The 23,708-nt window shown below is 39.8% G+C and overlaps 1 protein-coding gene across 2 annotated transcripts; it reads left to right on the top strand.

Annotated features, from left to right (window-relative positions):
• Nucleotides 1–3,661: 3,661 nt before the first annotated feature.
• Nucleotides 3,662–21,946, top strand: LOC114479333 (zinc finger protein 660-like). 2 transcript variants are annotated; one of them, XM_028472982.1, is made up of 3 exons: nt 3,662–3,824; nt 3,920–4,169; nt 20,010–21,946. In XM_028472982.1, exons 1-3 carry the CDS (start codon nt 3,712–3,714, stop codon nt 20,985–20,987), a joined length of 1,341 nt encoding a protein of 446 aa, XP_028328783.1. In that variant the 5' UTR covers nt 3,662–3,711; the 3' UTR covers nt 20,988–21,946. The 2 variants fall into 2 exon arrangements, with proteins under 2 accessions (XP_028328783.1, XP_028328784.1); XM_028472983.1 differs by having other exon boundaries at nt 3,774–4,169.
• The last annotated feature ends 1,762 nt before the right edge of the window (nt 21,947–23,708 follow it).

Here is a 23,708-nt window from a genome sequence, read left to right on the forward strand (position 1 = left end):
CTGCAGTGTTATATTTAGCATTAATGGATGATTTGATTTGGAGGTCTTCCAGGTATTGATAGCTCCTCATGCTACACTCCTGGACAAGATGAGAAAAGGAAAGTAGTTCATTATTTAACTTTGTCTGACCATGTGTGGAAGTGAAGTGGAAAGTGAAAGTCAGGGTTGTTCCAGATTAGTGTGAGTTTGCATGGTGCTGCAGTGGATTCCCACCAGGGCTGTTGATATTGTTACTGTTTTAAAACATGGCTGGTGTTTAATTGATTGGCTGATAAATGGTAAATCTGAAATTCTAACATTGTCACATGCTATTTGTTCAATGTCTAACCATATTATATCTGACTGTTGAGGGTGGATCCATTTAAATATGTACTGTAATTGATTTGCAATGAAGTATTGATGGAAGTTTGGTGTTGAAAGACTTCCCTGTGTCTTGGGCTTTTGCAGGGTTGTTAGTTTGATTCTCGATGTTTTATTTTTCCAGTAATATTTATTGATAATGGAACTTAGAGATTTGAACCAGGAAACAGTGGGTTTGGATGGAATCATATTAAATTTGTATTCTTGCTATCCTGCCAATTAAAGAGAGTGGTAAATTCATCCAACATAGAAGTGTCTGTTACTGTTTTGAGTAATGGGGTGTAGTTGAGGGTGAACATCTCTGACAGCCTGGGGGAAACATGAATACCTAAATATGTGATATAACCAGTGCATAAAGGAACGGGTGGAGTGTGGGTTGCCACATCCCAGCTGTCTTTGTGGAGTGGGAGAATAGCAGATCTTTGCCAGTTTATGGAGTAGTTAGACATTTTTGAGTATGTTCCTATTGTTTTTATTGTTTCTTGTAGTGATAGGTGTGGTTTCTGTAAAAAAAAAGAAGTATGTCGTCGGCATATAAACTGATTTTATGATGGTGGTTTGGTGTTTTTATTCCATGGATATTTGTGTTTTGTCGGATGGCAGCAGCTAAAGGTTCTATGAAGATGGTGAATAGTGAGGAGAGAGTGGGCATCCTTGCCTCGTCCCCCTGTGCAGTGTGAATGATTGTGATGTTAGTCCATTTGTGGTAACAGTGGCTGAAGGTACAGTGTGAAGAATATTAACCCAATTAATAAATGATTCCCCAAAACCAAACTTCTGCATTGTGGAAATGAGAAAAGACCAGTTAACTTTATCCAATGCTTTTTCGGCATCCAGGGTGACGATGATTGATGGACTTTGTTGCTGTGATGAATGTTCCATTAGGTTAAAGAGTCTGCGAGTGTTGGTGGATGAGTGTCTGCCTTTTATGAATCCGGTGTGATCAGGATGGATTATGTGTTGAATTATTTTTTCTATTCTATGTGCTAATGTTTTGGTTATTATTTTTAGGTCTACATTGAGGAGGGAGATTGGGCGGTCCTGGATGGGAGTGATGGGTCTTTGTTGGGTGTGAGGAGGAGTGAGATTGTGGCTGTGTTCATATGTGGAGGTAGTTTTGAGTGTTGTTTTATTTCAATTATTACTCTGTGAAAAAGTGGGGATAAGATTGACCAAACATGTTTATAAAACTCAGCAGAGAAGCCATCGGGTCCTGGTGATTTATGGTTGGGCATGAGATGCAGAGCAGTGGAGATGTGTTATTGGGGTTTCTAGTGTGGATATATGGTCTTCATAGATTAATGTTATTTAAAAATGAAACGGTGTCTTCTTGGTTTGGGTTATTTTCTGATGAGTATAAATTTGTATAGAATTCTTTAAAAATCTTATTTATTTCTTCAGGTGAGTTTGTTGGTTTCCCTGCTGAGTTTTGGATAGTGGAGATAGTATTTCTTTCTTTGTTTTGTTTTATTTGGTTTGCCAAGTATTTTCCAGATTTGTTATTATGATGGAAGTGTTCTTGTCTGAGTCTGTGTATCTGTTTTATTTCAATTTTAACATTGTTTTAAAGAAGGAGGATCAAATATGAAATGTGTTGTGTGTTAGTGTATGTATGCATGCATGTATGAAATTTGACTGTGTGTGTGTGTGTGTGTGTGTGTGTGTGTGTGTGTGTGTGTGTGTGTGTGTGTGTGTGTGTGTGTGTGTGTGTGTGTGTGTGTGTGTGTGTGGCATTTTGTACATATATGAAACACTTTCTGCTGCAGGTTTAACGTTAAAAAAAACACAAATGCTAAAACATAACATGTATATTGTAACAAAGAACACAAAAAACAGACACAACAAAAGAGGTGTGTGTAAAAAAAGAAAAAAAAAAACATTTAGGTGATTAGTGAGGCAATAGTGCAATACTGTATGATATCATTTATGGATGAATAAGTAACAGTGTTCATTTGATAGTGTGAGGAAGCATGGGGTTTAGAAGAGCCGGGGGGTTTTGTCCTTATCTCGTTATAATTGTCCATTTATGTAGAGTCTATCAACGGGCATGACGGCCTTTTTTCCTTGTTGAATCATGAGTTTGCGGATGGGGTGAAGTTGTTTACGTCGGAGCAAAATGTCTTTGAGAAATTGATCGTTTAGTCCATAGTCCGTTCCTTTAAGCTGTCTTCCTTGTTGTTGTACCAGTTGTTTCTGTTTAAAATGTTTGAATTTTGCAACGATCGGGCGTGGGCGGTTGTTGGTGGAGTTTTTCTGACCCATACGGTGAACGCTGTGGAACGTGATGTTTTTGACGGTGTCTGGAGAGAGTTTGAGTTGGACAGTCATGAAGTCCTTCACATCTATAATGCTACTGTATTAATATGGGGTGTTATGTGTAAAACAAGTGGACAATATGAAGGGTTTTTGGGACCTTCTCCGGATGTCTGTGGAGGTCTTTAATTATCTCCTGGAGATGGTGACCCCTCTCATCCTCAAGAGGATTACACACCTTAGGAAGGCCATTTGTCCCAGGGAGAGCTTTCCTGTTACTATACAAATATTGGCAACAGTTTAGTGTGTACATATAATAAATGTATGTAACACTCACTTTATCTATTAAACTATAGAAGAAAGGTGGACATGAGGCAAGGTCATCTATCTATCAATTCACAAATTCATCTACATACATCCAGGCTACTTCATCCAACTGTTTACATCAGTGATCATGGCCCTCTGAATGCACATCCATCTATTCACATTCATTCTATTATAATCCATCCATCAACTCAAGTCTGTCAATCTATCAAGATCTATCCATGTCACATCTCACTCTCACTGTAAAATAATCTATTCTTCTCCACCCTTACTATTTCCTGCCTTGAGTCTCTCCTCCTTGCTCCCCTCCACCTCCCAATCCCCCTCCTGCTCCACCGAGGTGTAACACAGAAAAAAATCTAAGAATATGTGGACCAATCCCAAAAATAAAATCAATGACTGACAACCAAACAACTAGTTTTTTTCAGTGTAACTCAAACTTGCAGAAGTGTAGCTTTTACAAAATAAAGAAGACCTTGTGTAAACTTATAACAATGCTTTGTTTTGTTTTTTAAACTATTAATAAAAAATAAATGAATAACTTATTTGGTCAACTTTAGACTGGGCTACATACATATTTGTCTCAAATGTTTTGTAAATAAAGTTGTAAAAAGTTTGCAGTGAGGTCATTTTCAAGGTATGACATTGACAGTGGTTGCCAGGTTGAGTGTTTCCCCGCTGATTTTATGATGTAAATAAATGCATCTTAGTGAACAAACAGTTAATAAAATTATTCCAAGGTGATATTTATGTTGTTATTTGCGTGATGAACGGATGGTTTTTGGGGCATTTCTGTGGATATTCCACGTCATTTGTGCGGTTAATTGTCGGCTGTATCTGGCAACCAGTGTGGGTCAGGAACAAAGCAGTAAAATGGCGGACGGACAGAGACGGAGGTGCTGATGGTAGAGTGTTATTATAAAGGATGGTAAAGTGAGCATCAGGACAGGAAATAAAACACAATGGACGCTAATAAACCAACGAGCTGGATAATGACTGCCATTAAACTGGAAGAAGAAGAAGAAGTGGTGTTGTGGAGGGAAGTGAAGCTGAGTGAGACAGACAGTGAGGATGAGGAGGAGGATGAAGGCTGCAGGAGGAAAGCTGTGCAGGAGGAGCTTCGTCATCCTGATCATCTGTGGGACGGAATGTTTGTTCCAAACTTGGAGAAAAGCCCCGAAGAAGAAACGGAGGAGTTTCCGTCCAACGATCAAAGCTCTGTGAAGAAAGAGGTTAGAACACAACTAGTACTGCTGATCAGATGTCAGGGTCTGAGTTTACCTCCGTACTAACATTATCACCTTAACTCTAACATAATCCAATAAACAAATAAAACACGTGTCCGTTCACTTTGAAAACTAACATCTCAGACCTCGACACCGGGTTGGTCTCATTCACTCACTCCCCACATTTATTTTATTTAGACACTATTTACCCATTCATGTACACCATATGCATTATTTACAGTTATATACAATGTATACGTACATTCAGAGGTGACATGTAACGAAATGTAAATACTTTGTTACTCAACTTAAAGCTGGGGTATGTAGAATCGTGAGACGCTCCCCCTCCTGGACAAAACTTTAGCGTGCACGCGCACACTGTGGAAGTCTTTGAGGCTGTTTCTCTCTATAGAGACTAGTAACAAATGTAGGAACTTTAACTTGTGCTATTGGAGAGCACTAGTGGCGCCAGGATTTTGATTGTGGGTGGGCCCCTGAAAACTGGATGGGCCAATTAAAATAAACCAAAAAAAAAAAAAAAAAAAACTCAGACATCTCCATTTCAGTGCTTTACTGTGACACTGACATTGCATTCAATTTTGCAACTCTGAACTCTGCCTTTCTCATTTGAAAATTCTGAGAAATTACAATAAAGTAGGAATGCACCGCGTGTTCGTTGGCCGAATATATTCGGCCGAATTTTGCAAAAAAACAGCTACATTCGGCCTTCGGTTTAGTGAGTTAAAAGCGAGGCTGAATAGTAGCGTATGACGCATTCAAACAAAGTGCAGTGATTTATTTTTAGTCGGAAAAGTGTGTGCACATTGCTGCAGGAGCAGAGCAGCTGCTCCTCCTTTCCCCACACAAACACAGCCAGACTCTCTCCTTTTTGCTTATCGTTTTCCGTCACTGCGTAAAAGTTGGAAGCCGTCCAATTCCACAACCGAGTCCGTTGTTAGCGCTGTGAGCCACGAATTCGTAAACATCCCCATTGTTCCCCCTTACACTACACCGAGTCTCGCTGCACAGGCTGGTGTAGCATTAGCACGGAGTGCTAACAGCTGATGTGTGTAAACAATGGGTCCGTGGCTCCAAGCAGTGACTCCCAACACGATCGACAGCAGAAAAAGTATTATTTGTATTGACATATATGGCAATAAAGTATAGGGCACTATAAAGTCTGTTTTATTTTTTTCCAAATTCCGTTTAATTTTTTCCCAAATTCTGTTTTTTCCACTTTAATTTTTTAAATTCTGTTTTTTTTAGAAATATTTATAATTTTTTAAAGAAGGTATTCATTTTTAACTCCTGTGAGGAAACAAAATAAATACTAATAAATAAATAAAAAACTCATAATTAAACAAAAATGACCCCTGAATATGAAGATGAAATCTGACATTAAAGATGGAATACCATACCTTTCTTAGACTTATATTCTCGGATTGATTCTATTGAGATGAACATTCTTCCTCAAACCTTATGTTTATATTTTCCATACCCCAAAATAATTTGCAGAATGGGACCAAATTGTATCTCGGTTTATATGGAAGGGTATAAAACCCAGAATTAAGTTTAAAACTTTACAAAGTAAAAAAGAAGAAGGCGGTATGGGCCTCTCATATTTACGAGAATATTATTATGCTGCCCAGTTAAAGCCCCTAGTTTGTCTGTGCTCTCCGACTTACACGGTGGGATATAGAGGGGACTACGATCAAAGGGATACCACTCAAAGCTCTAATAGCAGACTCTAAATTGCGATCCAAAATAAATACGTCAACTGAACACACATCGTACACAGTAATTACAGTCTGAAATGAAGTAATTAAAATGTGGTTTACAGGAGGAATCTAAAATTCAGCGATGGTTTGCATATGATTCAGAATTTACTGCTAATAACTATGATAACAGATTTAAAACGTGGATTTTGAAATAATGAACCAACTATAATTCATTTGTCCACAAGGGGGCTCTACAAACATTTGGTAAGCTGAGGCATAAACATGGGTTGGGCTCTGAAGACTTTTTCAGGTACCTAAAGATCAGGCACTTCTTCAATCAGAATATTAAAATATTAAAATACAGTCATCTGACCCAGAAACATTTATGTCACTCACAACATCCTTGTCCCTTACCAAAATTATCTCCAAACTGTACAACAGCATCCTGTGGAGTAAAGGGGAGAACACCTACTATGGGAAAGAGAAGGGCTATTTACGGTAACTAAGGAACGAGGACTGGATTGTTCAATGGTTCATTTCAGTTTTAATTGTAAGTGGACTTTTTTTATAGAATATGGTCAAAATGGACAGAATATGTGAAGCCTACAAGATCTGATTTCACGTAATGTTGAAATGTAAATACTGATAATTGCTATCGTTGATAATGCTATGTAAACCAAAAGGGTGCCCCACCTCTCTCTGTATTGTTTTTTCTAAGTGTTGTCACGGCAAATTTACGGTTGTCCTCGTTTGAAACATGATTTATGCTCTGGCTGAATGATGAAGTTCAGTCAAAGCATGATGGTTTTATAGAAAAGGATTGATTATAAACTAAATGAAAAGGAGTACAAAAAAAGGTCTTCCATCCTGTAGGAAGGGCAAGCGGCCAGCAACTAACGGAAGGTTTTCTGAGCACCCACTTTTACGGATAGGAAGAGCCCCACCCTAAGATGAGAGGGAAGGAGGGTGTGAAGGGAGGAAGGAGTGGAAAATCACTGTTACAGAGCTCTGCTTATTACAGTTTTTGGTATGAGACCTTGAGCAGAGACTGTTTGTTGCTGGCACTGTGAATACAGCACAATCTGTCTGTACTGTGGGTAATCTAATCTAGCATGACTCAGCAAAGGACCAACGTCTCTGTTCAAAAGTACAACAATATAATGCAGTGATTGTGTATAAACACATGACAAATTGTACACATGAACACATTTGATGATATGATGATTAATATAATAATTGCCATAACAGTGTCATAATATAAAAAGAAATCAGATAATTAATAGTGTGAATAAAACATTAAACATGCCTGTGGCACACTTATAGCCTACTCAAAGGGTAAACAAATGTAAACAAAGAGAGGGCGGGCTCACAACGCGCTACGGTAACCCACAAGGACGGAACGCGGAAAAGTCAGAAAAAACTGTGGTGGGAAAAAAAATCTTCAAATGTGATAATTCTCCAGGTGTTCAATGTTAAAAGATTGAACTTGTTTCCATGTACCAGTACGCTACACGTTTAAAAACCCTGTCTTATTATTGAAGAGACATTTGCTTTACTTTTTTACTAAAATGATCTATATCATGCTATTTTAAACCTTCCAAGGTCAACTACAGCCACATATGGTTAATATTGAACATTTTGCAAAATAAAATATTAACTTTCAACCCAGAAGTTAAGACGCACGGCTCCTCTGCAGCGCCGTCTGTCCTCGTGTGAGTGCAGTCCATTTAACGATCCCGGCGAAGCAGCATGGGCAACAGTCATGTATGTTCACTGTGGAGGCATGGCACTTGTTGTGTTGAGTCAGTGTTAAATGGGTTGTTGTCAGGTGACAGTGCGGAGGTGAGAGAGACAGAGGTTGTGTTCACACTGTAAGCCTTAATTCTCAATTCACATTTTTTATTTGTTTGTTACATTATCATTTAAAATGTGACCTGTTTCAGACTCCAGTGTGAACGGTGTGTGGCTCCAATCTGACCCACATGTGCATTGTCGTGTTTGTGCTGTGGAGCCTGAGAATGAATGAGCAGGTGGAGGAGGACGAGGAGAAAGATAAAAAATAAATATATATATATATATGTAAATACTTTGGTTTTTTGTGGTGCTGATTTGCTTTTCAACACAGAGCGTTTATGATATGAACCTTCAAGCTTTGACCCGAACCCTACAGAGCAGAAGTGAAACCGACAGGTCCAACAGACATTAGGTGTTTATGTATGAGCCCGACCTGAAATCCACAATTAAAACCTATTTTTTTTCCTCATCCTAATGACATTTTTACTATACTTGTTTTAGTGATAAGCCTGCTGTTATTAAAAAACAACTGTTAATGTCAACATCAGATCAGTGCACGGGAAAACAAACACAGGTGAGCAGTGTGAACATGAGACATTGGATGTATTTACATAATCCACGTATCAAATATAAGGATAATCCATGTTCTTGTACAGAAAAAGGGTTGATTCAGCAGTTGATGATTAAAGCCTGTCTCATTTCTGTCCCTGACAGTGCACACCACTGTTTGTTTTGTGTGTGCTGCGGTGGGGGGAAGCGGAGCGGACTTTCTGCAGGGATTGACCTGATTACATAATTCTTGGGTCTGTCTGTAGTAATAACATAACATAACATAACAAAAAACCCTTTTGGTTGTGCTGTGTATGAGCCACAGATGGTGAGATGAAATGGGATGAGAAGAGCGTTTACTTTGTGCTCACCAGAAATGATCGTGGTGACGTGACTAATGCACATCTAAGACCCATTTGACCTGATTTTAAGACAATTCAATACTTTTTAAGGCCTTTTATTTAAAATATATATTTAGGAATTTTTAAGGCTCTTTTAAGGACTCACAGTCACCCTGAAGTCATCAGTTTGATGACGCTGTCTGAACCCTACGTCATCATTTTTAATTAGTCACTGTAATACCGTGGTAAAATAGGGAGGTGGTTTAACGGTACCAAAATTTGGATACTACCCAAGCCTAGTCTATACACACACACACACACACACACACAGCAAGTTCATAAGTTTAGATTTGGCTCATACAACCTTACAGACACCACTCAGGGATGAAATAAACCTGCGCACACAGTAATAAGACGTACACACACGTCTGCTCACTCTCTTGACAAAAAATATAATTGAGATTTCCCTGACAGATATTGTGTTTGCGATTTGATTTACGATTTTTAAAATGTTTTATTAATTTAAATACATATACAGCAGCATAACTGCTCCAATGAGAGAAAAGAGTCTTACTGTGTTTACATTATAAGACTACATTGTCACTTGTCAGTTAACATCATCTTCAAGATGGCACACATTACAACATACATTATCTACTTTAAAAAAAAAAACTATTTTGTGTGGACAGCCCCCTCTTCTGCTGCACGTAAACCAAGCTTTTGTTTGCTATTGAAGCTGATAAATGACCATTAAAACCTGTACAGTGATATTGTTTTGTGATTGTATACACACCTTTGTCTTTGCATATACAGAATAATAAAACAATGCTAAATATCTTGACAAATGGCCAATCATTTATTTTAAGAAAAAATGAACAATCTTCACCAAACTCAAACATCTAAATAAACAAAATCTCTAAATCTGTTCTTTTGAATAAAAATTGTTTACATTGCTCACATTTTGTTAAATAAAAAGATAGAAAGAACAAAAGCTGCCTTATACAAGATAAGAAAATGCAAAATGTGTAATGCTACATTCTTACAGGTTTTTTTTGCTAAAAACACCAACATGTCTACCATTGTATTTAGTAGCATGTACTTTTTTTACATTTACTCAAGTAAAGCAGCAACTTCAATACTTTGACTTTTACCAGAGTCATTTTTTATTCAAGTATCTATACTTTTATTTGATCTGAGCCTGTGGTCACGTGACTGCCGTAAAGTGATACGTTCTCCAGGCATTTTCCAGGTCACATGACCTGGCCAGAGACGGTCCGTCTCTCCAAACTTACATGGGCGGTATTTAAAGAGGGAAGCCCCACTCGGTGCATTGATACTGTTAAGCGCTGTATATTGGCCTGAGGAATCATTTAAATGAACTCGTATGGATCAACTTTGTAGGTCAAAAAGTCTGCGATGTGCCTTTAATGATAATTTTTAATACTGTAAAATATTTTGGCCCCTAGTGGTGAAATAACTGATGCATCATTTGTTTTTGTTTAATCATTACGGTCTGGAATGAAGTCATTAGGATCATTTAAATTAAGTTAATTTAAATTAAGTTAATCAAAACTTAATTAATAAACCTGATCAGATTCAGTAAACCATTGATCCCTGAGAAACTGGGTAACATTAATGCTGTTCTCATACATCTTTATATGAAATATAAATAATTAAAAATGAGCACTCCATGTCACTACAACTTTTATCTACCTTTTAATTGTATCTTACTCATTTTAAATTACATTTTTATTTTTATTTAATAATATATATATATTTATGTTTTTTTGTAGTATTTACTATAACTTACTTCTGCCTTTTAATTGTATCTTAATTCATTTATTTTTGTTTAAATAAGTTTTTTTATTATTTTTTATTTTGTTTCCTCACAGGAGTTCAAAACTAATATTTTCTGAAAAAATTGATTAATATTGATATTATTTAATAAAACGGAATTTTCAAAAAAATAAAACAGATTTTATAGGGCTCTAAATTCACGCACAATTCATATAACACGATGGCCACGGTTACATTATGTTTTTTCATTCAGAATTAATTATTCCGAATAAAAGTGTTTGCTTTGTGTTAACATGGAAATAGTAATTCCGAATGAAGGTTTAAATGGAAAACAGGTTTATTCGCCTTATTCAATTCCACCTCTGGTCTGGGGGTTGGGAATATTCACGTGTATTGGGATAAAACACACAATCATCATCATAATGTCTCTACCATGAGCCTTCTCCAAAGGTGTTTCAGACAGTTTGGCAGTACATCCAACCGGCCTCACAACCGCAGACCACGTGTAATTACACTAGCTCAGGACCTCCACATCCAACATGTTCACCTCCGTGATGGTCTGAGACCAGCCACCCGGACAGCTGCTTGGTTTGCATAACCAAAGAGTTTCTGCACAACCTGTCAGAAACTATTACGTAGATACAGCTTCCATAATCATGACAGAGGCTCGGGTAGTTCGATTGGACTTTGTTGTTCAGGTTTATTGAACAAAAACAGCAGCTGGAACCAAACCATGACGGTTCACTTCTTTCCTTTTCAGCTAAGATGGCGCCAGCAACAACACATCCTGTTTTCACCCTTCAAAATAAAAGACTTCCGTCTCTCCAAAATAAAACAAATGTCACTCAATACATCCTTACCTTATCAAATATAACATGAAAACACCTGTATAATTATGTGGTTCTTAACAATCAATGTTAAACATATAAACCTTTAAATAAGTCACAACATCCTCCCGCCCGATGAACCACTGGTCATACGTATTAAATTGACCTTTAAACTATCTCTAATGGGTATAATAACTGAACAGGCCTTCTTAACACGCTACCTGTAGAAGTGCAAACATTACATGAACGTATGAGGCCATCTCTGCCTGGAAAGACCTCTACGATTCTGCCCATCTTCCATGTCTGTCTGGGTGTGTTGTCCTCCCCAATGAGAGCAACATCTCCTACTTTAAGTGCTGTCGGAGTAGGAGTGTTCACTTTGTGAGCGGATTTCAAGTCCAATAGATAGTCTCTGCGCCAGCTGTTCCAAAAGCTGATCAGAAGTCTCTGCCGGTATTTCCACCTTTTACCAAGCTCCTCACGGTTTGCTGTGAGCACCTGAGCTGTCGAAAGAAAAGTCTTTGGTGGCAATGAAGTCAGGCGTTTACCAACCAGGAAGTGTGAAGGGGTAAGTGGCTGAGGCTCTAATACATCACTATGTACATACGACAGAGGCCTAGAATTCAACACTGCCTCAACTTCAGTAAGTACAGTTGTGAGTTCCTCAAAGCTCAAAGATGCTTTTCCCAGTACCTTCTTTAAACATGTTTTAACAGATCTCACAAGCCTTTCCCAGAAGCCCCCCCACCATGCAGCCCGCTCAGCAATGAACTTCCAGGTGATCCCTTTCTCAGTAAAAAACTCTGTGAGCTTTGAACCTTTAATGTTTTGCCATAACTCCTTTAAATCTTTGTCTGCCCTTTTGAATGTTTTAGCATTATCAGAGTAAATGATCCTACATAGCCCTCGTCTTGCAATGAATCGCTTTAAGGCTAATAGGAAGTTCTCTGTAGTCTGATTTGAAACCAACTCCAAATGTACTGCTCTCGTTACTGCACATGTAAACAGTGCGATGTATGCCTTTACTGGCTGCCCCTTAGATCTAACATACAAGGGTCCTGCAAAATCTACACCAGTAACTTCAAAAGGAGGTGACTCAGTTACTCTATCTCGAGGTAAAGGAGCAGTAATCTGCTTTGCTGCTTTAACCTTAAGTTTTTTGCAAATGTAACAACCTGAAACAATGCGTTTCACAAGCTGTCTCCCTCTCAAAATCCAGTAATGTTCTCTGACTTGAATCAATGTGTCTCGTACACCAGAATGCATCACCTTTTCGTGACATGAATGAACCAATAGCTCAGAATACTTGTGATTTGTTGGTAGCACCCAGGGGTGCTGTTCTCTGAAACTGAAATCAGAGTGCTGTAGTCTCCCCCCAACACTTAGTAGACCATTTTCATCTAAGAATGGTTTCAAATCTTTGATTTTAGACTCTCTTTTCACATTTAGTTTGGAATTTAGCTGGGATATTTCAGAGCTAAAACAACACTCTTGTGTAGCCTTTACCCAGTACATTTCAGCTGCAGTCAGCTCTTCTGAGGTTAACTCTCCCTGAACCCTCTGACAAGACCTTGTGTTAGTTACAAAGCGTTTTACCCATGCAGTGATTCTTAACACAGTCTTAAGCCTGCTGTACTTTTCTAAGTTCAACAGAGGTACAGCTTGTTCAGTGCTAGTGAATTGTACAACAGTCTGATACTTAGATTTCAGCTCAAGGTTTACCTCATTTACCACATTGTCATCATTAATGTCCAGCTCCATTTCAGCTGTGGACAGTGAAGCTGGTCCTCTCCACCATAACTGGCTCTCAATAAGACTCTGAGCATGCTGACCTCGTGTAGGTAAGTCAGCAGGATTCATCTTACCAGCACAGTGGGACCACGTCTCCGGGTTTGTGAGCCCTTGAATTTCAGTCACTCTGTTGGCCACAAAAGGCTTCCACCGCTGTGCTGAGCTGCGGATCCAGTGAAGAGTGATCGTCGAGTCCGTCCACATTTGAAGCTGGCTCTTATTTATGTTCAGTGGTTTGAGAAGACTGTGTGCTAATCTTGCTCCGATAAGTGCACCCATAAGCTCCAAGCGAGGTAATGTCATTTTCTTTAGGGGTGCGACTCGCGACTTAGAGGCCACAAAGCTGGTAACAGTCTCTCCTTGTAGATATGCCACAGCACTGTAAGCCCTTTCACTTGCGTCACAATAGACATGCAACTTTACAGTGTGTGACTCTTGCTGGATCTCAATGTGGTACCACCTGGGAATAGCCACCTGGTGGAGCAGTGGTAGCTCCATACACCACTGTTCCCATTTTTCAGTCAAATCAACAGGTAACGGTTCATCCCAACTGAGACCTCTTTCCCACATTTCTTGGAAGAGGCACTTCACTCTGACAGTAAAAGGAGTGAGAAACCCAATGGGGTCAAATATGCGAGCCGATGTTTGTAGAACGCTTCTCTTTGTGTTTTCCTTGTCCCGTAAAATGTCAATGAGTCCCTTTTGATCAAAGACAAAATCATCTCTCACTGGTCTCCAAACGAGTCCTAGCACTTTGAGCACATTTCCACAGGACTCTGTATCTCCAGTCGACTCTACTCCAGTCTCTTTCCACATGGCTCTCAGGTCAGGTGAGTTGGTAACCCATTTGCAGAGGTCCATGCCGGCCTGAGAGAGAATGTCCCTTGCTGCTGTTGTCACATGTAGAGCTTCCTGCACAGTAGGTGAGCTGGAAATAAAGTCATCTACATACAGAGAGTCATTGAGCATCCTTACAGCCTTTGGTTGTTCTGTGTCAAACAGTTTGAGGTGTTTTCTGATGGTGGCAGCAAGCAGGAATGGGCTGGGAGACACTCCGAAAACCACTCTGTTCATTCTCAGGACACATACCTCATTTTTGCAGTCTTTGGTCGGAGGTCCATGCATCCACAGGAACCTAACAGCATCTTTATCCTTTTCTGCGATGGAAATCTGAAGAAAAGCCTTTGTTATATCAGCAGTGAAGGCAATCTCATGCAACCTGAACGTGATGAGTACCTCCAGCAGGTTTGGGTTTAGATTAGGCCCAGTGTGTAAACATTCATTGAGGGATGGGCTGCCTGCATCATGTGAGGATGCATCAAATACCACTCTCAGCTTAGTTGTGGCCTTGTCCTCTCTTAAAACAGCGTGATGTGGCATGTAATATTTTACAGTCTTTTGGTTCCCTACCACTGTTTTGTCCTCTAAAACCTCCTCACATATTCCTTGCTGCAGGTAGTCCTGTATTACGTTGTTGTACCTGGCATACAAGGCTGCATCAGTTTTTAGTTTTCTCATAAGGCTCTCAAAACGTTTCTTTGCTACCTTATAGTTGTCTGGAAGCTGGTCTTTGTTAGATCGCCATGGTAACTCAACTTGGTAGCGTCCCTTTTCGAATGTAGTAGTCTGTTCAAAACTTTGTAAAATGTCTGAGTCCTCTGGGCTCTCCGCCTGTTTGTTTACAATGCCCAGGGACTCAACCTCCCAGAATGCATGCAACTGTTTGCAAATCTGGGTCTCATCAGTCAAGCTTATGTGCATGCAAGTGGTGTCTGTAACTCTGGAGGTAGTCACTGGCCCCTGCAAAGTCCATCCAAAAATACTCTCAACTGCCACTAATGAATTTGTGACCCTTTGGACCTTTCCAGTGACTGCTTGCCAGTAGTAGTCTGCTCCTATTAACACCTGCAACTCTTGATCGTTGGCGCCCTCTATTGGAAAGTCTGCAAGTTGCAGCCCTCTTTTTTTTATCTCTGCTTGAATGGGCTCACTTGGGACTTTAATCACAGCAGTGCACACCTGAGGAGTCTCTATAGCTTCAATCTCAAGTCTCTGGTCAGTGTTCCACATATTCTCGAGCTCAACTCTCACAACATTGCGTTTTTCTGTTACAGGAGAGGTGGAACCAAAAACATGGAGATTTAGTGTCTCTTGCCTTAGAACTGGGAGTCCTAAGGCCCTGACGACGCTTCTGTTAATGAAACTTCGCTGGCTGCCTCCATCTAACAGACAGCGTGTTATCTTCCTCTTTTTTGGTCCTACAGCCCATGTCTTAACTGCCTGAAGCAATACTGTGTTCTGAGTATTTGTCTTCACCTTTACAGGGCTTGTCAAGGACGACAACACAGCTTCTGTATTTTCAATATTATTGGTAGTGTCAATATCTGGCTTGGCTTCAGACTGCTCACAAACTGACAAGTGGTGTTTCCGGTTGCACAAGCTGCACAAAACCTTTACTCTACAGTATTTTGCAATGTGTTTTGGGCCTAAGCAGACATAACACCGTCCAAGTTTTCTCAGTTTATCTTTGCGTGCACTTACTGTATGGCTGGAACAGTTCTCTGGTTTGTGGCCACTACTGTCACAATACACACAGGTCCGGGGCACGGCACTGGCAGTGTGCAAGGCGGTCGCTGACGGGACGCTCCACTTTCTGGGTTTATCGCAGGCGTAGGATGGCTTACCCACATTCTTGTGCTGCGGGCTCAGGTCCTTCGATGTATGGCCTGGTCTGGTAAGCTGAAGCGCTCGTTCTCTGCTTTGCACCTCATTTTGTAGAAACTGAATCAACTCCGGCACCCTCCATTCGTTGGTTGCGTTTGGTTGGCGGGTGTAGGCGAGTGCGATGTCCTCCGGAATGAGCTGAAGTAGCACTGGACAAAGCAGGCAGCCGTACGTGTCACTCTTGACTCCAAGGGACTCCAAACTGCGTATCTGGATCTCACATTCATCATATAAGTGCCTCAAAGCTGTAACATCAGAAGATCTTTTAACCGGGGTCAAGTTCAGTAATTTGGACATATGGGCACTAATCACAATGTCCTTTCTCCCAAAGCGACTCTGGAGTAACTCTATTGCAGCGTCGTAGTTGGCATCTGTCATTGTAAGCCCCACAATAGTTCTAGCAGCTGCTCCAGTCAGGTAGGATCTAAGGTAAGTAAACTTGTCTGTCTTGCATAGTAATTCATTTCTGTGAATAGCTGTTTCATATTGTGACCAGAATTCCTGCCACTGGCTTATTTCACCATCGTATTTTGTTATCATTAGCTTAGGAAGTTTAACAGTTTGTCTGGACTGTGATGTAAATGAACCGCCACTCACATCGCTCACTCGCACTCTTGTTGTGTCTCTGGTGGTTTCCTGAGACCTGATGGTGGTGGTGGCACGCACCTTCCAAGTGAGAACGCGGTCCATGTAATCCATTGTGTTTGAAATCTCCGTGTCCAGATCGTCAGTGGGCGTCACATCTTCTATGCCCTTGTCCAAGTCCATTAAACTTTCCTCCTTCGATGATAAAACTGCCAGAAACTCGCGTATTTTGTCAGTATCTGGTCTCTCACTGCCCACCTCGTCCTCTAGGCGGGTTAACAGCCTCGTCGTAGCAGCACGGATAGTCGCCCGCTTCTTCTTCAGCCGCTCCAATCCCTCCGTCATGACTAGTGTTAAACCGAGCCGTCAGCTGATCACTTCGTTCGAGAAAGTTCTTAAAGTCCTCACCTCCCGGGTTTCGGCACCAAATATTACGTAGATACAGCTTCCATAATCATGACAGAGGCTCGGGTAGTTCGATTGGACTTTGTTGTTCAGGTTTATTGAACAAAAACAGCAGCTGGAACCAAACCATGACGGTTCACTTCTTTCCTTTTCAGCTAAGATGGCGCCAGCAACAACACATCCTGTTTTCACCCTTCAAAATAAAAGACTTCCGTCTCTCCAAAATAAAACAAATGTCACTCAATACATCCTTACCTTATCAAATATAACATGAAAACACCTGTATAATTATGTGGTTCTTAACAATCAATGTTAAACATATAAACCTTTAAATAAGTCACAACAGAAACCATCTCAGTGAAGCTCATCTGCATGCTCGTCGTCCTCATTGGGGTCTCCACCTGACTGCAGTTCATCGTTGTAACCGGCTTGAGTGGGTAAATGCTCACATTTGATGGCGTCTGGCGCGTTGGAGAGGTGTTCTCTTCACAGATAAATCCTGGTTTTCACTGTTCAGGGCAGATGGCAGACAGTGTGTGTTGCGTTGTGTGGGTGAGCGGTTTGCTGATGTCAATGTTGTGGATGGAGTGGCCCATGGTGGCAGTGGGGTTATGGTATGTTATTGACAACCAACAGAGGTGCATTTTATTGATAGCATTTTGAATGCACAAAGATACCGTGACGAGATCCTGAATGTGCCATTCATCCACTACCATCACCTTACGTTGCAGCATAATACTGCACGGCCCCATGCTGCAAGGATCTGTACACAATTCCTGGAAGCTGAAAACAACCCAGTTCTTGAATGACCAGCATACTCAATGAACATGTCACCCATTGAGCATGTTTGGATGCTCTGGATCAGCGTATATAACCCAGCAACTTCACACAGCCATTTAAGAGGAGTGGACCAACATTCCACAGGCCACAATCAACAACCTGATCAACTCTATGCCAAGGAGATGTGTTACACTGCTTGAGGCAAATGGTGCTCACACCAGATACTGACTGGTTTTCTGACCCCTCCCAAGACCCCCCTCAATAAAGCAATCTGCACATTTCGTGGTAGCTTTTTATTGTGGCAAACCTAAGGCACACCTGTGCAATAATCATGCTGTTTAATTAGTAGGGATCAACCGATATGGATTTTTTAGGGTCAATGCCGATACCGATTGTTAGAGCAATAGCATTATTATGCCATAGTATTTTATGTTTAGATATTAAATAGTTTTAAAGGTAATATTGTTTAAATATTGATTTATGTTTAAATGATCAGAGTTTCCGTGCTCCATTGGTTTTGACTTGCTGCTGTGAACCTGGTTTTCTTCCGTAAAGTGCGGTTTAGTGTCGAAAAGTGAGGAAAACACGGCCCTGGTGAAGCCCATGTGCTCAAAGAACAGCAGTTTAGTGAAGTAGGACGAGGAGCAACAGTGTTTCTGACCGTGGAAGCTGGTAAAACCGTCAACCTAGTATCGTCAGCGCCAGCACAACCGTCAGTGACGTCATCGCTGTCAATGACGTCATCGCCATTGTAAATGTCATTTGCACGTCGGATGTCAGTGTGGTCGTTACGTAAGGATTTATTATTTTTCGGAATTTGAGACTGAGCTTTAAATACAAGGACACTTTGATTTTTTGGAACCTTTATTTTTGTTTTTCTATTTTTTGGGATTAAAGACACAGATTGATTCATCCTACGCTTACCTCTTTTTTCTGTTTTTATTGGATTATGTTTGGAACAGAGTCAGAAAACCATGTCCTGCAAGATGTGGTAAAATTTTGTTTTGGTGCGTTGCCACTATTTTTTCCATCAGCCTGAGCCGATACGCACTGCCAATTTCCTTGAGCCGATATTTGGAGCTGATACTACTTTTTCTCCCTCAATTTACATCATAAAAATTACACAATGATGATAACAAATGGTACGAGTTTACATTTTTTTTTAAAAAGGAACATTTAATGAACAAAGGTGAGGTAGAAAGACACCAAGTAAAAAATATTTAACAAATAATAAAAACAGGTGATGTAGAACAAGAACAAGTTAACAATAGTGAGACATCTCATGAAATATTATGAAAGAACTGTTTGTCTTTGTCCTGAAAATAGCTTTGACAAAAGTTGGCCTGACTGATGATATATTTTATTAACAGGATTATTGAGTATAAATATATATAATTATAGTATTAAACACAAAAAGAATAATAGTCCATTCCAACAGAGAAATATAACGTGATGTCAGATGCGCATTAAGCAACAAACTGTTCAAGTTTCTGTTCTAAATTACATTAACAGGAATAAATATTCAAACAAGTATTAAACTGCTTCTCAAAGTTTTAAAAACTCTCCTCTGTGCAGCGCTGAGTGAGAAGCAGAGAGGGAGACACACACACACACACACACACACAGTTTGAGTGCTTTGGCCGAGAGCGCCGCAACCTTGTAGGAGCGCTCCGTCAGGGCTGACTGTAATTGGTCGGACATCCCCACTCACTCCTTGCCCCAACTCTCGTGGGTCGGCACTGAGGACAGTCTGTCCCAGGGGCAAGGGGGCCGTAGAGCGGAGAGGGCTCAGCGAGGTAACCATGTCCACGTTCCCGGGAAGCGGCGAGTTGTGAGCGGAGCAGAGCCTTCGCCGCTGGGCCCTTCCAGACCCCTGAGCTGGTTTAGGCATTTGGTTGCCGCCATCGCTATCTTCACCTTGTCCGTTCCTTTAAGTGTCCGGGCGGTATCCACGACTTTCCTTTTTTCATACCGCGAGCAGAGGTTGTGTACCTGTCATTGAGTTATTATGAATATATCATATCTAAACGTGTAGAATCGCGATAATCCAATAATCGATGTACTGGCACACTTTTAGTGTCCAGGTTAATTCTCAGATGGGCGGGGTTGTGAGATCTTGCTTGAATTTGTTTCTCCTTCCTTCTGGCAGGTGTTCTCTGCCGCGCTTACTCTCGACTTTGTTTCTTCTGCTCTCAGCTCCAGTTTCACCATATGCCATTTCAAATCCATTACAGACACTCCAAGTCTCATCAATGCTTGAAGTGTCTATTGGTGAACAATTCTTCATTTTTTTGTCTCAGTTCTCTCAATTCTCAGGAGAATTTTTACTACATCCATCATGTTCAAAGTTTTGCACAGCAGGCTAAAGGGGGATGGTGTGTGCCTTTTACCAGTGTTTCTGGAATGTTTCCTGTGTATACTGTATGTACATGCTAATTTTATGTCTGATCCATCTTTACTAGCCACTCTTCTTTCTAGGAAACACGTTTAGAAACTAATGTTTTAAAACACATTTGTTCTCTAATTGTTTTACAGGACTCTGGACCTCAACGCTCTCATCAGGACAACAAAGCTCAGCCAATACAAAGAAACACATTTAAAGGAACAACTTCAGCCACAGAGCAAAGAGTTCAACAGCAGAGCAAACCTAGAGTTATACCCAAACCACATACTTGTGACCAGTGTAGAAAAGCCTTTACTAGCAAATCAGACCTCACTGTTCATCGAAGAATCCATTCTGGAGTAAAACCGTTCAGCTGTGACGAGTGTGGGAAGTCTTTTACCCACAATTCTACCTTAACAAAACACAAAGTCGTTCATACTGGAATTAAAGAGTTTGAATGTGACAAATGTGGAAAGACTTTTACTCAGAAAGGCAATCTGAAAACCCATCAGCGTTTTCACAGTGGAGACAATCTGTACACGTGTGATGAATGTGGGAAGGCCTTTACAAGGAGCAGCCACTTATTAGAGCATCAAAATATCCACAGAGAATTGAAACCATACAGTTGTGACTATTGTGGAAAGACTTTTAGTAAATCTGGAAACCGCAGAAAACATGTCCTCATTCACTGTGGAATCAAAGAGTACAAATGTGAACAGTGTGGAAAGGCTTTTACACAAAGATCACATTTAACGATGCACATGAACACTCACTCAAGACCAGAGATGTATCGCTGTGATCACTGTGGGAAAAAATATAACCACAAAAAAACCCTCACTGAACACCTGAGATCTCACACTGGACATGAAGTGTGTCCCTGTGACCAGTGTGACAAAGTTTTTACAACATATCAACAGTTAAAACATCACCAAATCAGCCACTCATCAGAAAGACCTCATAAATGTGACACGTGCGGAAAATCTTACAAGTACAAATTTAACCTTAAATGCCACAGACGAGTTCATGAGAAAAAAATGTTCAGATGTGACGAGTTTGAGACAACTTTCTGTAGTTCACCTGTTCTCCACTCACATCTCTGTGTGGATGGAGACATGGAGCAGGAATCATAGCTTCATGTGATGCTACATGCTACGTCCCGGTTGAAGCTACACTCTTTATATTGGACGGTTATTAGGGATACAAAGTGGAGGATCACACAGGCAGCATCAGGGGCATCTAAGTGGCTGCAGGGGTCCTGAGGTAAAGACTGGATTATGCAGATTTAAAAGAGAGTTTAAACAACCTGTGCACGCCTTGAAGTCCCTTTTGTGTCCAATTGTGCAACAATTATTATGACAGTACCGATTGAATGAGGAAAAAACAACAGGAAATCTCCCCTACTTTGCTAAAACGGAGCTTAGGGGGCGCCATCGCTCCGTAGAGGAGAAAAATTGAGGGCCCCTACGCTCAACAGCGCTGGCGAGAACCCTGTAAAGGATTTGATTGTTCAAACGGTGTGAAATGAGTTTATAAGTAGCGTTTTATTAACATGTGTTACCTCAAAAACAAATGGAAGTCACTAGACAGATATGCTGCCTTGTTATGTAACGAGTGTTGCTAATGCTAATGCTAAACCACTTTAGTTAAACAAAATAAATTAATAAGACTGTGTGTGACAAGAGTTTTGCATGTCAGCTTTTTGGTGTTAATTGTACTTAGAACAACTTTGATAAATTGCATATGTACATTTTTAGAAATGTTTGAAAATGACCCTGATTTAATTTATCTTTTGTCCTTTCTTCCCCTTTTAGGGAGAGGATTTTAAATAAGTGAATTGGTTTGTTTTAATGGTAAATAGCTTGAAAATAGTCAAAATGATCTGAATGGAAAAACTGGAGCTAAAATTGTGATCGAGATTTTAAAAAGAAAAAATTGTGATATGATTTATTTTTTTTACCATGTCGGCCACCCCAGCTTCAGATGATTTACATTAATAAGATGCTGACACTGAAGTCCTGCAAGACTTTGTTGTAACTTTGATATGTCTGTTGGCGGCCACTTATTAAACAGGAAAATATGATTAATTGTTGCTGATTCGACTTAAGGATGATATAACGATTCGATCTGATACGATTCAGTGACTTAAAATCAATTCAGTAACATTTTAGCCAAAATAATAATGTTACCAGTGTGAGTGAAATAAATACCTGCATACTGAACTGTACAGGTGAAGTTTCATAGATTCCTGATGTTTCTTGTAAAGGAATCGTCTATAAATTAATGATGGACATAAACAAGTAAAAAGCATTTAAAGGCAAATGTATTCACATTTTATTTGAATAAAGTCCAACCAACACTTCAGTTTAAATGAACAGGATGTTAATTTGTATGCTCTCACATTCATCACTCATTAGGTTTGCCTGACTCTTCTGCTTGTTTTTTCTCTCTTTAAAAGCATGTTTATATTTATAATAAAATATACTAAATGAGTAAAATAAAACTAAACAATATTTATACAAAAAGTACACAAAACGACAACAGAAATGCAAAAATATACAAAAAGGCTCCAAAAACACACAAATGACTCCAAAAAATATACCAGTACATTTCAGAAAAATACACCAAATTACAACAAAAATGTGAAAATTACTCAAAATACACAAAACTAAATATTTATACACAAAATGACAACAGTAATGCACTATTATGGCAACAAAAAACAATTGTACAAAAAATGCACAAAAAGACAACAGAAAGATAAAAAAAATACACATGACTCCAAAAACATACATTACAGATAAATACACCAAACAAAAAACATATAAAAATGATTTATCATGTCCAATAAAACTAAACCAGGGAAATCGCACATGCTATTTTACTTTGCACCCGAAAATAAACCCCTTTATAACACTACAGAGTACAGTATGTACACCTCTTTGTTAGTGTTGTAGTAGTCGAGACCGGTCTCGAGACTAAATTCTTGTCTTGAACTCTGAAGCACTTTGACTTGGTCTTGTCCCAGACTCGGGATTTGCCCTCATGACCGTTCGAGACCAGCACTAATTCCTGCTATTTTTAACCTTTTTTATGATGTGATAATAACAAGGAGAAGAACGGCATAAAACAATCCTTTATTCCGTTGTGTGTGTGTGTGTGTTACTCTGCCTCTGGGTCCTAGTGCCTCCCGCCCAGTGAAGCCTGTTCCGTTTACCGAGGTCCGTGTGTGTTTAAGAAGTTCGTGTGAAAGTCTGCATGTTCATGCATCTGTCCATCCACTCTTTTCATTATATCCATGTCTTTTAAGGCTTTTATTACATAATGTCGGCTGTAGTCCAGGCCGCCGCCATCTTGGATTATGTCGTCACCAGCACGCCATCGCCGCAAGTCGCGCAAGCGCAGAATGACTCTTTTTAAAGTGGTGTTTTTTGTGTCTTTAGACTCCAATTACATATTTGTAATTAATATGTTCCCTACAATATAAACAGGTTCACAATATTATTATTTTGATAGTTTCTGTTTCCACTGTATCTAGAATAATAATAATCTTTCTCAACAAGAACTATTGATTGATTTGTCACATGACTGTTCCAGGGTTTGAGTTTGTTTTATTTAGTTTCACCATGTTATTTATTGGCAGAAATACTTTTAAACACTTGCTGTACATTCAGCTGACATAAAAATCTTGTTTTCAAATATGTAGAATTATTGTGAATTTATCAGTAGCAGTAGTAGTTTTAATATTTTAGTTAATTTTTTGCAGCCACCTTTTTTCTTTCTTTACGTTTAAGCTTAATGGTGAGGCCTGAGGCTTCTGCAGAGCTAACGTTATCGTAAGCTGCTGCTGCTGC

Source organism: Gouania willdenowi, chromosome 17, assembly GCF_900634775.1.
Source record: "Gouania willdenowi chromosome 17, fGouWil2.1, whole genome shotgun sequence".
NCBI classification, from domain to species: Eukaryota; Metazoa; Chordata; class Actinopteri; order Blenniiformes; family Gobiesocidae; genus Gouania; species Gouania willdenowi.

What these genes read in the sequence shown, in the direction of transcription:
- LOC114479333 (XM_028472982.1), top strand. Translation starts at nt 3,712, where the DNA reads ATGGTTTTTGGGGCATTTCTGTGGATATTCCACGTCATTTGTGCGGTT. An exon ending in AGTAAAATGGCGGACGGACA is followed by an intron (nt 3,825 to 3,919) that starts GAGACGGAGGTG and finishes TAATAAACCAAC; the next exon opens with GAGCTGGATAATGACTGCCA. An exon ending in AAAGCTCTGTGAAGAAAGAG is followed by an intron (nt 4,170 to 20,009) that starts GTTAGAACACAA and finishes ATTGTTTTACAG; the next exon opens with GACTCTGGACCTCAACGCTC.